At 47.5% G+C, this 14,218-nt stretch overlaps 1 protein-coding gene across 1 annotated transcript; it reads left to right on the plus strand.

Moving 5' to 3' along the window:
• Positions 1-1,216: 1,216 nt before the first annotated feature.
• Positions 1,217-13,841, plus strand: LOC143167602 (glutathione S-transferase theta-1). Its single transcript, XM_076353187.1, has 6 exons — positions 1,217-1,359; positions 1,490-1,546; positions 5,791-5,878; positions 6,983-7,133; positions 9,368-9,544; positions 10,587-13,841. The coding sequence occupies exons 1-6, from the start codon at positions 1,248-1,250 to the stop codon at positions 10,785-10,787; spliced, it is 786 nt and encodes a 261-aa protein (XP_076209302.1). The 5' UTR covers positions 1,217-1,247; the 3' UTR covers positions 10,788-13,841.
• The last annotated feature ends 377 nt before the right edge of the window (positions 13,842-14,218 follow it).

Consider the following 14,218-nt stretch of genomic DNA (forward strand, 5'->3'; position numbering starts at 1 on the left):
AAAAGAGCAACTAACCCTCCAGCTCCCTCTCCCTGAGGTTCCTGTGACTCTTTCCAAGGATTTGTGCGTGACGTACAAGCTCTCTGGCACAGCACTGATAAAAAGGTGTCAGCTGAGCCGAGGTGGGTTTGACTGGGGGTGACTTTGCTCCGAGTGGTTCAGCCACGCTATCTTTCAGAGTCCCAGAAGTCCCTGCACTCAACCAGCATGTCACCTTCCCCGAATCACACAGCTGTGAAACGCTGCGGGTTCCATGCAAGGGCTTGAATTTAGTCTGAACTTCTTTAGTTCTCCTCCGCTTGTGTGGAAATCTGAAATGACAAATACCAGGGAGAGAGAGGAAAGCCACCTGACTGTGAGTATGCAGAGGTAATGCCTGCAGAGAAGTCCTCCACGCTTCACTGCCATTCAGGCGTCACCTCGCAGCGCTGGGCAGAGACTATGTGACCAAAGAATTATCTCCTGAACTGAAAACCATATTGAGATCTAGTGGTGCGAGATTAATGCTGGCTTAGAGATGTCGCGCAAGGGCCCCATTTGCAGCGTGACACGTTCCTGCAGGACCACATTATGAAAATAAGCATTTACCTTGTGAGAGCCGTGGTGGGATGCTGCGGATGAGAGCACGCTCCCAAGCCCCTGTGGCATCAGCCAAGGCTGTGGAGGGGAACGACAGCCCCCGCTCCCTCAGCGCTTAGTACCAACCTCTCTTTTGAGGGTGGTAATTTACCATTACTCGTATGTTACCTTCTTTTCCCGAAGCTGGCCTATAGGCACAGTGCCAGCCTTAGCGTGGCCAGGACTGCCTAACCTGGTGGGATGGGGAGCCCTGTGTGTCCCCCCAGACTCCAGCCGTGCCCTGCTGCCCCTGCCGCCGCCGGGGAAGGCTCTCCTGGGGTCCTCCGGCATTTTCCCGTCCTCGCCCCGCAGGAGACGTTTGCCCCGAGGCCCCCCAAGGCGCAGGCCCCGCGGCCCCCGCCTGCCCCTCGCACCAGGGGAGGCCGGAGCCCCGCTCCGCGCCCCGCGCAGCCGCCCGCCGCCGCCGCCGCCGCCGCCTCCCCTCAGCGCCGCCGCCCGCCGAGGGCGCGTCCCCCGCCCGGCGCAGCCCGGGGGAAGGCGCCGCCCGCCCGCGCACGGCTCGGCCCCCGCCTGCCCACGCGGGGCGGCTCCGGGCGGCCGGCGACAGAGCCGCGGCAGCCTCCCCGCGGGCCGGGCCGGGTCGGGCCAGGCCGGGCGGCGGCGGCAGGATGGGGCTGGAGCTGTACCTGGACCTGCTCTCGCAGCCCTGCCGCTCTATCTACATCTTCGCTCGGAGCAACAACATCCCCTTCGAGTTCAAGCACGTGGAGCTCTTCAAAGGTGGGACGGGCACGGCCGCCCGCCCGCCGCCGCCGAGCTGCCCCGGAGGCGGTGGCGGGCGGCGGGACCGGGGCGGGCCGCAGCCCGCCGGGGGCTGCGGCCTCAGCGCCCCTCTCTTGGCTCTTGGCAGACTCGGTGCTGGGAAAGAAGCCGGCGGCGGGGAGCGGCGCGGAGCAGCCCCGCGCAGGTGAGGGGAGATGAGATGAGGTGAGGGTCCCCCCGCAGCGGGCACCGGCCCCCCCCCCCCCGGGCGTCCGTCCTGTCAGGCCGGGCCCGTTCTCGGGCGGCGCTGGGTGCCTGGCGGCGGCCCCGCGGGCAGGGAGGGGAGAAGCCGCGCTCCGGGGCGCTGGCAGCGCCCGGCGCTGTAACGCGATCCCCGGGCGGGGGCTGCAGGGGCCGGGGCCGGGCTGAGCACCCGGGCGCTGGCAGGGCCGAGCGCCGCGACCTTTGGGCAGAAGGGCCCACCGCTCCGGGCCCGGATCGCGCAGCCCGCGGGGGGGGTTTCGCTCTCACGGCCCCAGGGGAGCCCCTTCGTCTCCCCGACAGAGGAGCAGAAGCGAGTTCTGCCCGGCCGTCGCTCCTCCAGCTCGGCTCTGTGAACAGCATCCCACCGCTCCCTTTCAGTCTTCTGTCCTGAGCTGCTGCTTTTCTGGGAACTGACGAGCTCTTGAGCCGATTTGGACTGTTCCCACAGCGAACGTCAATTCGGTCCGTTCCAGATCAGTGGAGATGTCGGATCAGTGGAGGGTCCTCTCCCTGCTGAGGCAATGTCAGCCCATGTTTGGGGAGGCTCAATCTCAGCCGAAGGAGGAAACACTTGAAAGCTGGAAGCTAGCAAAATGCTGGAGCTAGTGGAAGTGGGAGATCACCCTTTATGAGAGGGATGCAGAGATGCAGAGCTCAGAGGAGGCTTATCTGTGGTCTCACCCTGGTGGCCTCTCAGGACAGGGTCCCATCCTGCCTGGGGAGGGTGAAACAGGTCAAGCCTGCCCAGACTTACACTCTAGAGCTGAATCTGCTCCCAGCCCCTGGAAGCTCTGCTTGGCCCATTGGGAGGGAAGGACTAGCTCCTCAGGTAACCTGAGTGACTTTAAATACATGCTCTGCCGAGGGGCCTGACTACAATGGTTTGACCATGCAGCTCATTCCCAGAGCGGTCTCATGGCTATGCTGCATCTATTTTTGTGGATCCCCAAGGAATGTTCCTCCAGCCATTTCTAGCAAATTAGTCACAGTGACAGCAGAGGAGCGCTCTGGGAACGGTGTACTTAGCAGAAACAGTCAGCTGTTCAGACTTGTCCAACTGTATAAGATGACTAGTGCCCATTTACATATTGTATTTTCCTAGTAAATTGTTACTTTTTTGCCTAAGGCAAAGCACAGTAGTTGGAAATCCTTGGCTGAGGAGATGATTAGGCAGGGACATGATTGGCAAATTGATTTTTTTTTCTCCTTTCTACTTCTCTAAAATCTTGTCCACTGCTCTTTTTACCCACCGGTAAATCTCCTTCCTTGCACTATGACTTACGCTTAAGAATTCCTCCTGTGTGCAGCCTGCCCTGCTTTTTGACAGTGTATACTCTGCTTATTAAAGTTATTCCTCAAAGCCCAGCAATACACACGGTGTGTGTGTGTGTATATATATCCTTGGGGGACATCAAGAACTAATTACACCAGATGCAGCTGATGTTAAACAGCACCGTAAGCCAAGTCAACATGATAGGAATGACAAAGATGGGCCACCTAATACCACTAAACAAAAAGGCTAGCTCTGCTTGCTGGAAGAGAGGCACAAGCTTAAACTCTGCTAAATGGCAAATACAAATATTGGTCTCTATTTAATACAATAAGCAATCGGTCCTAATGAAGCAACCTGGAGTTAGTGTTCACACCAAGGCTTTCTGCAGTTTGCAGCTCAGTGAGCAGAGTCTCGGCACAGGACTTTTATGTCTGTACACAAAGACCGCGTATGAGCCAAAGCACATAAGGTGCCATCTCTGGGCTGCGGTGCAGTCTGTGTAACAGACACTGACCTATTGTCCAACCTCTTGCAATGACATGTTAGTCTCATCGAGGGAGTAAAATGTTCAGTATTCCTGCTAGGACTGCTGCACGATGAAAGCAGGCTGAAATCTGATTCAGGCTGCCCTCACCCACTGCTTACTTCTCATATTGTTGTTTCTCAGTTGCCTACTACCTTGGATAATAAACACAGACGGAAGAACAACCAGACAGCTAGGTCTGAGAATTGACTGCTCATTAGTTGTAAGCATTATTGACTTGCAACTTTCTGCTGCATTTTTCCAAAGACTACCTGAACTCCACAGATCTCACCAGAGCTGGGTGTGTGATGACCACTGGCCTTTGGAGCCCTTCTAAAAGCACAGGACCAAGCACCTTCCCAGAGCAACTCCTTGCATGACAGTAGATTTACACAAATTTGCCTCTCTGTTTTTAATGTTATAAATCAGGGACATAAGGTACCTTGTCCTTGTACTTTGCCTGCTGGCTTGATTTTTGGGGAGGTTTTTTTTTATATTCAAGTTTCTCAATTAATAGGTTTAACTCGCACTTCCTGTCTGGCTCTTATTCTTAAGAAGCCCTTTCTTCTGGTTCTGCTGTGCATGTAGAACCTCTTACCCAGCTAAGCTAGAGGCCACCGTCACTGCAGGTAGCCAGAGACATTTCCCAGTGAGATGGGAAATGGGGGTTTAAATCCTCTCAGACAGCAGATGGATGTGAACCGTAGTCTCTGATGAAGCTGCTTACACCAGAATTTAAAAAAGCACTTCTCAAAAAAGAAACAAAGCAGAGGCTAGTCAGCTAGAAAGGAGAACAGGGTGGTAATGTTTGCTCTGATTGATTTGTCTCCTTATGTGAAATTGATATTGGAAAAGTAGTCTGTAATTTGAAATGCAGCAACTTTCCTTTCTCCTACCCCTTCCCAAAGCCAGCTGCAAATAAACGTGACAGTCCAAAGGCTGGTTTTATTTCTTGGAGGCTATTTCCTGCTGCACTTTTGTCCAGGAAAGCAGACACTGCCACTGCCTCCTGAATGGGGGCAAGTAGTTCTTGGGGATGTAGATCACTGTCTGTTAGTTAATGGCCCTTATTTTTTTTTAACAAATGGATTTTTGTACAAGACCTCCTGCTGGTCATGCTGATTTGATCAGGATTTGCATCCTGGAATGTCGTGTTTCCTTACAGTGAACACTTAAAACAAGCAAAGCAAACAAACTCCTCACATCTTTTCTTACATAGGTGTTCCTGGACTTTTGTACAGTTCCCTGGCATTTAACTGCTGACTGGCAAGTCCAGTGCCTGCAGTGGGAAACTGAAAACCTGGTTAGATAGTCAGCTGTTAATGCCTCCAAACTCCAAGGGACTGTTTGGAGTTTAAACTCTTTTATGGGATGGTGTCTTCCTCCTGCATTTTCCTGACAGAGGTAGGTTGACATGCAGAGCCAGGAGTAATGCAGGGAAGAGGTGTGTGAGCTTTCCTGCCCCTAGCGAATGTCCGCTGTGGCAGAATGAATTATTTCATGAGTCTAGTGTTGTATTGCTGACATTCATGTTTTTCCTATCCCAGCAAAAACTCTGAAAACATCCTCAGCTGCATGTCTGCCGAGGGATCAGCTCTGTTGACAGCATTTGCTTTCCTTGTAAATGCTCAATTCCCTCTGCTCTTCAGAGACAAACAAACATGAAAAAGATTTTGCTCCATCTGTCTATAAGCCAGCCGGGTTCTCTTTGATTAATTAGCCACTGCAGTGATCTCTGTGGGCACAAAGCTTTTCAGTTGCTTTCCATCATGACTCCATCCTAGCTAGAGTCAGCCACATTTACAGACTGCAGGAAAATTACTGTGTTTTGGTGTTGCCTGTGGGAACAGGAGCAGGAGTAGCAACCATCTGCCCTCCTTAGGATGCTCTGCATGCAAACTCAACTTTTCCAGACCCTGCTTCCTTGGCAAATATTAAGTATCTTCTAGCTGCTCAGTTGTCTTCATCATAACTTCTGTCTTTTCCCCCGCTGTCTCTAAAGCCACAGGACACACTGTTCTCAAGTCAGTTAGCTGTTCCTGGTTATCTGCAAGTGTTTTCAATACCAGCACCTTCAGCATGGTATCTAAATGCCTCCTATGGAGTGATTTGTCAGTAAGTTTTGCAAGTATTACTGGTACCAGCAGTAATAGAATTCCTGTATAGAAATGTGAACTGCTCCATGCCACATGCCCGGCCTGAGCCCACTGCCCTCTGCAGATAGCTTTTACACTGACTCTTCAATTCCATTACCTTTTAGTTGTGAAATATGACCATATAGGGAAAACCTAACACAGTTCACTGATTGTCCAGTTGGCTACAGGTATTTCATTTATCATTCACTGGCAGATACACTTCTAACCTCTGACTTGCCTGTTCATGTTCTTAGGGCCATCAAATAGTGAAGGAGCTGGCAAAGTCAGCCTCTTGAAGAAAGTACCGGCACTAAAGGATGGAGACTTCACCCTAGCAGAATGGTGAGAACTCAGTCCTTAGACTTCCTTGGGTACCAATACTGTGCAGCATTTAGGAGATGTCATTCCCGCTGAATGATTAAGGATCACAGAATTTATGAACATGTTGGTTATTTTTAGTAGTATAACCTCATTTGCTCTGTTTCCATTTTCTGTTTGAATTATCTTTCAGAATGTAACAAATGAGCTGACTTAACTTTTTGATCTTACCCTGAATGCACTTACCTCAAAATGGGATTATAAACGTTTCTGGGAAATGTTTAAAGCTTATAAAAATCCCTTTTACCCTAGGAAAAAAATCTGTTTATCTGAATTAGTCATAAAGACCAAGTGAACACCTACAGAGATACAATTTAGGTTTTACATTATAAGATTAATATGGAGACTGGTTAATGGTGTCATAATACTGAAATAATTGAACTACAGTTCTGCTATACTATCAGTATAGTAGGAGGGTCTGCATTTTCTTCCGTTTTGTCAGCACAGGATTTTCTGTGGCATCTTTTTGTAGTAACAGCCTACATATTGTTGCAGATGACTAAGATATTTTTCCATCCGACTTCTCCTGCCAATTAGTGAAAGAATAAACATCTGGACAAACACAAAGGGATTCTGTAAGCTGTCCTTGCTGGGACTTCCACTGACTTCAGTGGAAGCTGCAGGCTAGAGAGAGATCTGATGAAAAGGCAATATAACCCATTAGAGAGTTTCATTTAGTACACAAGCGCATAAACATGCACAGGTCTCAGAGAGATGGGTCAGAACAGTCGAGGAACAAGTGGGGTTAACGTTGCCGATAGATGAATATGGAGCTTTATTGTTTGTTTACCCCAGTACTGTCCAGCAGTACTCTGCACCATATAACAGTGCTGTGATTTTCCAGCAGGTTAAAGTTTTCATGGGAACTAAGGTGATTAAGTGCCATTTCTGATGTCAACATGAATTAAATGCCTATATATGGTCCCTAGACTCCATCGGAAATCCCGATCTGAATGCTTTTTAGTGGAAGCAGCAAGTTCGGAAGGGGCAGGAGAGGGAGCTTAGGCGAAAGCATTCTGCATCATAACTCCCTGACCCCTTTCTTGTCTCTTGTTAATGTCTGAGCAGCACTGCCATTCTGCTGTATCTGAGTCGAAAGTACAACACTCCCGACCACTGGTACCCATCAGACATACAAAAACGGGCCCAGGTAGATGAATACCTCTCATGGCATCATGCTAACATCCGGGCTAATGCTCCTAAGACCATGTGGATCAAGGTAAGGAGACTGAATATTAAAATGTGAGTAAAGTGATGTTTTCCCAGCAGAATACTGGGCATTTGAACAGCCCCAATTCAGAGAGGATTTGTCACGCTGAAATAACAAACCTAGGCCGTTCCTACCTGAGAGGAGCTGTCAGAGAGGGAGCTGTTCCTAATTGCTCAACATCAGGATCTGGCAAAAGCAGCTTTGGTCATTTTGGTTTTTTCCTTAAAGTAGGTCTGCTACAGAAGGTCTCAAAGCCCAACAGACTTCCATTGCCTGCATTTGTGAATGAATATATAACAGATCGGATATTGCCTCCAAGAACCTCCCCCTCACTGCACAGCTGTGTGGTGTGTGCAATAGGCAGAAATTTTGCTTCTTTGGCGAGCATGTGTTTGTTGCTGGAAGCAGAGAGGCTTGCATTCTTCATACAAGTCCCTGCAGCCCCATCAGGGTGGAATCGAGAAGGAGCCTTCTGCTTCCAGCACGCTTAGGTACTTTCCTGAAATGGGCTCAGGGATAGACAGAATAGAGACACAGAGAGAATGGCAGAATTTCTTTATTCAGTGTGGTCAGATCAATTTACATTTAGGCAAAATTAACAGAATCACCCTGAGGCAGAAAATCTTGTAGTATCAGATGATTCTGCTGGACACCTATTCCCTGCCAACTCACCAGACAGTTAATGCAACTATCCTTAGAGAGGCCCAGGTGCAAATACAGCCCTGCAAGTACAGCTGTGGTATGGAATTTCAGATGAAACCAGGGTTGCCAGTAAACAGGTAAGAACTTCACTCTTCCTGTGTAAAGTTTGCCCTTGTTTGTGCCTAACAAAACATATCAGGACTTATTTAGCTTCTTGATTTATTGACATTTGAATTTTTGGCTAGAGAGCACAGAGAAGCAATTCAAATATGAGTCAGATTCATACAAGAAGCAGTTTCTTCCAGTCTCTGCAGGCTGTTATTGCAGTGCTCCAAGGGAAAGAAATCCAACTAATTGCTGCTGATTAGATAACCCAGATACAGAAAAGGTCCTCAGAATAATTGAAAATAGGGAAACGTATAAAGCCACCATGTAACAGAAGGCATATTAGCTAGACATGGGAGAAGATAGACTGCCCTGAGATACAGAAAAGGAAGAAGACGCTGTTTCAAGTGATTATACCCAGAGATCCCATCATGCATAATTGGAACCACTTAGGAAGAGAACTGACCATGAATTTTCTGATGAAATAGATTCCACATGTACTTGGCAAAAATCCTGGCTTGGATTAAGCAATCTCAACTTGAATTGTTGAATATACTAGCAGTAAGTAGAAATTCAGTCCACTCCCACCGATGGAAATTTGTATCTTTAATTTTGCTTCCCTAAATAAACTATATTTCTTTAGCTGTGGTAGGTGGAGGTAGCATAGTTGTGAAACACTGCGCGCTCTGATGGTGTGTACACCTCTGTGAATGGTGAAAAATCTCACGGAAAGGCAACTACCCCCTGTGCCAGCAAGTCCGTGGAGACAAGGACCGCACTTATATGATTGCTCTGGAAAAATTTCTAGTGGTTTAAAGAATGATGCTTGGGAGGCCACAGAAAGGCTGGTGTAAAAATGGTGCTTACCCACTCCAAGCTTTGCTGGCTGCTGTCACGCAGAGGAAGCCATTTCCTGCCTCTCCAGCCAGTGTTGATGCATTCCAGTCCCTCCTAGGCTCCCTGCCACAGCCACCACCATGCCCTCCTTTCCATCACCCTGCGGGACAGGCAGCTGCCTGCCTGTCTGCCTGCCTCCAGCACCCAGTTACACAACAGGGTGGATAGCAGGGGTGACTGGTGGGCAGGCAGCCTGCTGACCTGTCTTGGCAGGCTGTTGAAATGGGTGACTATGGCAGAGACTTGTCTTCGCTGGAGCTGTTGCCTGTTTTTCTTTTGTAACCCACCAAGGTGGAGTGGGAGGGCACAACTGCCAGGCACAAAATGAGCCGAATCCTTGGCTTCGTTCTGCACATTGCTGCCCATTAGCTGGAGGTTACTGTCACGGCAGGTCAGCCACTTAGGACTGCTCGTGTGCTGTCTGTCCATGAGCTGCTTGGAACTGCAGCAGTCCGTGAAGCTCTAGCATCATCCCCTCCTGCGGCTTTGCTGCAGGATCACTGGTGATTGTGAGTAGTTCCTGGGGTGTAACTTAAATGACTACCACCAGATCCATGAGAAGATGACCGACTGTACTCTTAAGTCCCTTCTCTCCTCAGGTGCTGATTCCCCTCTTCACAGGGCAGCCACTGCCCTCCGAGAAGCTCCAGGAGGTTATGGAGGGGCTGTCCACTTCCCTGAAGCAATTTGAGGAGAGGTTTCTGCAGGACAAGGCTTTTATCATCGGGAGCGAGATCTCTCTGGCAGATCTTGTGGCCATTGTGGAGCTGATGCAAGTGAGTGCTGGAGTGTGCTAAGGAAGTCTCAGCACAAGGGAAAACAGATGCTGCTGGGCAGGGAGGGGTGCAGCATGTGGTAACACTTCACTAGAAAGAGGAGTGAGGGCATATCTCAACAGAATTGTCCTAAGACAATGAGGAGAATACGGGAGTGGGTTCAGAAAACCAGTTAAAAAAAAAAACAACTGGCCGCAACAGATCTCTCTTGTTTCTCTTCTCTAACAATACTTCTTCTCCTTCATCCTTTATCGTGACTTTATTTTTGACCTCCAGAGAAGGAGGTAATATATAAAAGTGAGAAGCAATAGCAGACAAGTCTGATGAAATAAGAAAATGATACAGGGATATTTTTATCATACAAGAATATTCTTTTTTGGATGGTTCTTGCCCATGCCATGTCTGGAAGATGCAAGACTGAATCTCAGACAGAAGCAATCAAATTAAGTCTGTTACAAACTGGTTGTTCTCTGCCAGACTGTCAGGGCCTGGATCCTGCAGCCCAGCAGTGATTCTTTCTCCCAGTTCTGTATCCCAGAGACTGAAAAATAGCAGTTCTGCATTCAGCATTGTGTTCCAGAGCATGGCACAGGCAGAAAGTAGAAGGGGGGTAGATTATGTCAACTAAGACATCAGTTCCATTAAACGCTTAGCGTTTTGTGCTGTGGTTTTGCTATATAATATAGCACTCTGTACTGCGGACTTGTGCAGTTGCCCCTGGAACTGTCAGCCCACCACGTCTTCAATGCTGTAGCTGAAAATTACTCACAATAAGTGGTAGTCATCTCTGCTGCTCATAACAGCTGTTCCGGCACTCAGGAATTGACTTGTAAATGCCCTTTAAAATATAGGCTAGCTTGTGTGTCCCCCAGATAGATACACCCAACCAGAGGAGATTTCCCTTCTTCCTAGTGCTCCTCTATGAGGTCTTCTTCATTTTTTTTCCTCTACCTGCACCTGCAGGTACACTTCTGGTGCCTGTTGTCTTGGTGAAGAAGTGACTGCCCAATGCCTCGCTGTTGCTCTCTCCCCCTTTCTGCAGCCTGTTGGAGTTGGTTGCGACATCTTTGAAGACAGACCAAGGCTGATGGAGTGGCGCAGGCGGGTGGAGGATGCTGTGGGGAAAGAGCTTTTCTTCCAAGCCCATGAGATGATCCTCAATATCAAAGAACTGAGCAACATTCAAATTGATCCACAGCTGCAAGAGCATCTGGCACCTGTGTTGATGAAGATGTTGAAATGAATTAACCTGTCTTACCATTTTTCCTGCCCTTTTTTTTTTTTTGACTTCTTCTCTGACCTCCAGTTCTACATGTAACTGGAAAGAGCACTGTAATTCTAACACAGAAATTGCAGTGTTCCCCCCCCGCCCCCAGGCCTTTCCTGTATCTTTGGGGGTGGAAGCTAGGGAAGGTTTAAGACCTGAAACATTAAATCTGTACAAAAGGCTGAGGCCCTACAGGTCACTTAACATGTGCATCTGGGTTTTATTTCAGTGTCAGTCTTCTCAGAGATGGTAGAGACACAAATGGTATTTCCTGACAAAATTTGAGCCAGCCTGCAAACTGGGAACATTAGAGAACTGTATAGGATGAGCGTTGTTTTCATGTGTTTTTAACATTTTCAGCTCCTCCTCACAAGTGGCAAGCACTGCAAAGCGTGCCTGATCCTCACCTTCCCAGCACGTGTCTGCACAGACAAGTACAGCACAAAACTACAGGCGGTCACAAAAGTGAAAAAAGACTTTGAATTTTTTTTTTTTTTTTATTTTAAAGTTTCTTATTGCTGAGGCATCTTGCTTGGCTATCCATGTACATTCCACACTCCTATTTGCCTTTAGGTTCCTGTGAGAAGTTTCTTCATACTCATCTACAATTGTGAATCTTCATAATTCTTCAGTTTAATCACTACTCTTCATTTCTGAAAGCCTGGGTTTCGCTGGTGCTCGGTCTGCCAGTACACATGTGGCAGGGGCTGTTCTTGGAGATTCATGCAGTAAAGACCAAGAAACTTCAAAAAGCTGAGGGTGGCCACAGCCTTTGAATAACTGCCTACCTAGAGTACTCTGTTGCTATTACATAGGGAATACACTGAAAAAATGCATTCACAGTGATTTCTTGACATATGCCAGCAATCAAATTGCTTTTTTCTGCAGTAATACTGTAATAGCAATCCACATTTCTCCTAGAAAATGCAGAGGGGGAATAAATCTAGACGTGCTCCTCTGAGACTCTCTTGGTTGGAAGTTCACCAAGTAAGTCACCCTGTGCAGCTGAAGTAATAAGAAAGATTTTGTGGCATTGAGCAACATATGCATCACAATAAAAGGGCAGAGAGTTGTTTCGAAGCTTTTGGGCTCTTTTTCTTCGCTGTGTTTATGAGGTAAAACTGGGAGAATCCGACCATTTCTAGTTTCTTCAGTTGAAAATAGCAAATTGTAAAGGATGCAGAAACTGGTGGATATATATCTCTGCATATTTCCGTTCATAAGTAGTTGTTGTTGCCCTTGAACCTTACTCTGAAATCCTTGCCCAGGAATGCTTCCTGGAAGGAATAAGACAAAATGAGTAAATAATTCAGGAATGGCTTCTCTCACTAATCAAATAGCTTCTTTCCTTTCCAGTACTACCGTGTCTTGGCTAGTGACATTTCTGCTAGTAAGTTGTATAAAACCTGATGTGTTCTGGTGATGTTTTTCGCTAAGGTTTCAGTTCTAGATAACTACTGATTTAGTTCAGAGCCTAGGGAGATCTTTAAATTCCCTGTCTGGAAAGAGATTTCCATTGTATACTTCAGCTTGCATTAGCAGGAAATTTTGTTTTGTGATTATGTTCTCTATAAAGACGAGAGACCTGACTGAAGGCCCTCTCTTTTCATGAACCAAAAATATTAGAAAAAGGCATACATTTATTCCCACCCTTCCTTTCTTTTCTTCCCAAACAGTAGCTGAATAATATGTTTTTATTGATGTTTTATTCACAAAATATTGTCTACAACTGAGTTAAATTTTAAATGGGAAGTGGTTGATTTTTTTTATAATTTTGAGAGTGGAATTGCTAAGTGGATGGTGACACGTGCAAATGTCTGCGGGAGGGAAAAAAACTACCATGATTTTCCAAAGGCTGAGCATGTTTGAGAGTACTTGCTGCTGTGCTGTCCTCTTCTGGTTGTATGTTTATCCCCCTACAAGCATTTTAATCACCTGCTCCAAGACAGAAACAATAAAACAAATGTCTTTAGTTTAAAAACTCTGGGAGGCCGTGAACAATCTGCCATTCACATGGTGAACCATCAAGAGTGAAGGACAACGCATATCATTAAAGATGTTTGTGACAGCTCCATGTCCTGTTGTAATTGCTGACATCCGATGCTTGAATCTTCTCTTTTCCTTCTGGAGGCCTTCTGATATGCTGGTTTCTTGTCGTGGGGTTTTTTGGCCTTGGAATTGGAAGAGATTTTTAGTATTTGAAGGAATGAGAGAGAAATGGAAAAATGGATCCTAAATGGCATCTTACCTGGAGGCAATGACTGCCAGCAATCAGGCAGTGGTGGGCTTGCACCCGGGGTTTGCCAGGTGGCTGAATACCCCCACTGCCTTTGTTTCAGTGACAAACTCGGGATCAGCTCTTCTATTCACAAAATTATATCTTTCTGTAAATTTACCCTGGAATCTAACAGTTTTCCTGGGTTATTTCTTCTGCTGCTTTCTTGGATTTGAAGGGAGCATTTGTATTACTGCTTACCACTGCAAGGAGTCACCCCCTGCCAGCCTGCTGTGCCCCATCCCCTCTCCAGTTGGGTCTCTCTCTTCACAATCTCTCTCCTAGAAATCTTTCCAGCCTTATTGCTGGCTGGTTTATACACACTGCTCCTCGTGCCAGTATTGTCTTCATTAGCAGCAGTGAAGGCCAAGCAATTCCCCCAGCAAAAAAATGAGCAATTCCATCAGTTTTCATTAGGATTGTCTAGAACTGTAGAAAACCAAAAAGTTATGTTATACAGGGTCAATTTTCACAACAGTGCTGTGCCTTAAACACCATGACCTTTTAATCTAGCCGGTTCATAACCTTTTGCTGTAAATGAGCACATGTAACCCTCACTGGACAGTAGCTCAGCTTCTGAGAAACCTCTGATCTCTAGATTAGACACCTCTGATCTGTAGATTAGACTGTCCCTGTGAGCCAGCCTGCTGGGGTCCCTTTTATCAACTGTGGAGCTCAAAGTCCTGAATGCAGAAGCTAGTTTGGTAATTATATATATTGGATAAAAAAAATAAACCTCTCTGCTTGCCTTTTCATTTCTTGTAGTGCTGGTTTTCTGAGAAATCATTGCTCCTCCATTCTTAACCCTCCCTGCACAGACAGGCGCAGAGGTGTCGGTTGCGGTGACCAGAAGTGTCTTCCCACCAGCAGTAAGAGCCATCACAAAAGTCATCTTACCCATCCATCAGTGAGATGTGGGTTTTTTTGCTTTCACAGTCTCTAATACATATCCCAGCAATGCACATCGTAAAAAGCAAAAGGCCCGAAAGCCAGCTGATGCAATTGGGGTAAAACAGAGAAAAGTCAAAACCCTGCCTGGGGCTGGCACAGGGCGAGGGGCGGGTGGAGGGCAAGACGCTCACCGTGTTGCTGCAGGCGGTCCCGGGAGCTGCGGGGATGGCGCAAGACCCCA

The sequence above is a fragment of the Aptenodytes patagonicus genome, chromosome 15, assembly GCF_965638725.1.
Source record: "Aptenodytes patagonicus chromosome 15, bAptPat1.pri.cur, whole genome shotgun sequence".
NCBI classification, from domain to species: domain Eukaryota; kingdom Metazoa; phylum Chordata; class Aves; order Sphenisciformes; family Spheniscidae; genus Aptenodytes; species Aptenodytes patagonicus.

Bases quoted from the DNA above. Each gene is read 5' to 3' on its own strand.
- LOC143167602 (XM_076353187.1), top strand. From the start codon at position 1,248: ATGGGGCTGGAGCTGTACCTGGACCTGCTCTCGCAGCCCTGCCGCTCT. The intron at 1,360-1,489 runs GTGGGACGGGCA...GGCTCTTGGCAG, and splicing joins GCACGTGGAGCTCTTCAAAG to ACTCGGTGCTGGGAAAGAAG. The intron at 7,134-9,367 runs GTAAGGAGACTG...TTCTCTCCTCAG, and splicing joins CTAAGACCATGTGGATCAAG to GTGCTGATTCCCCTCTTCAC.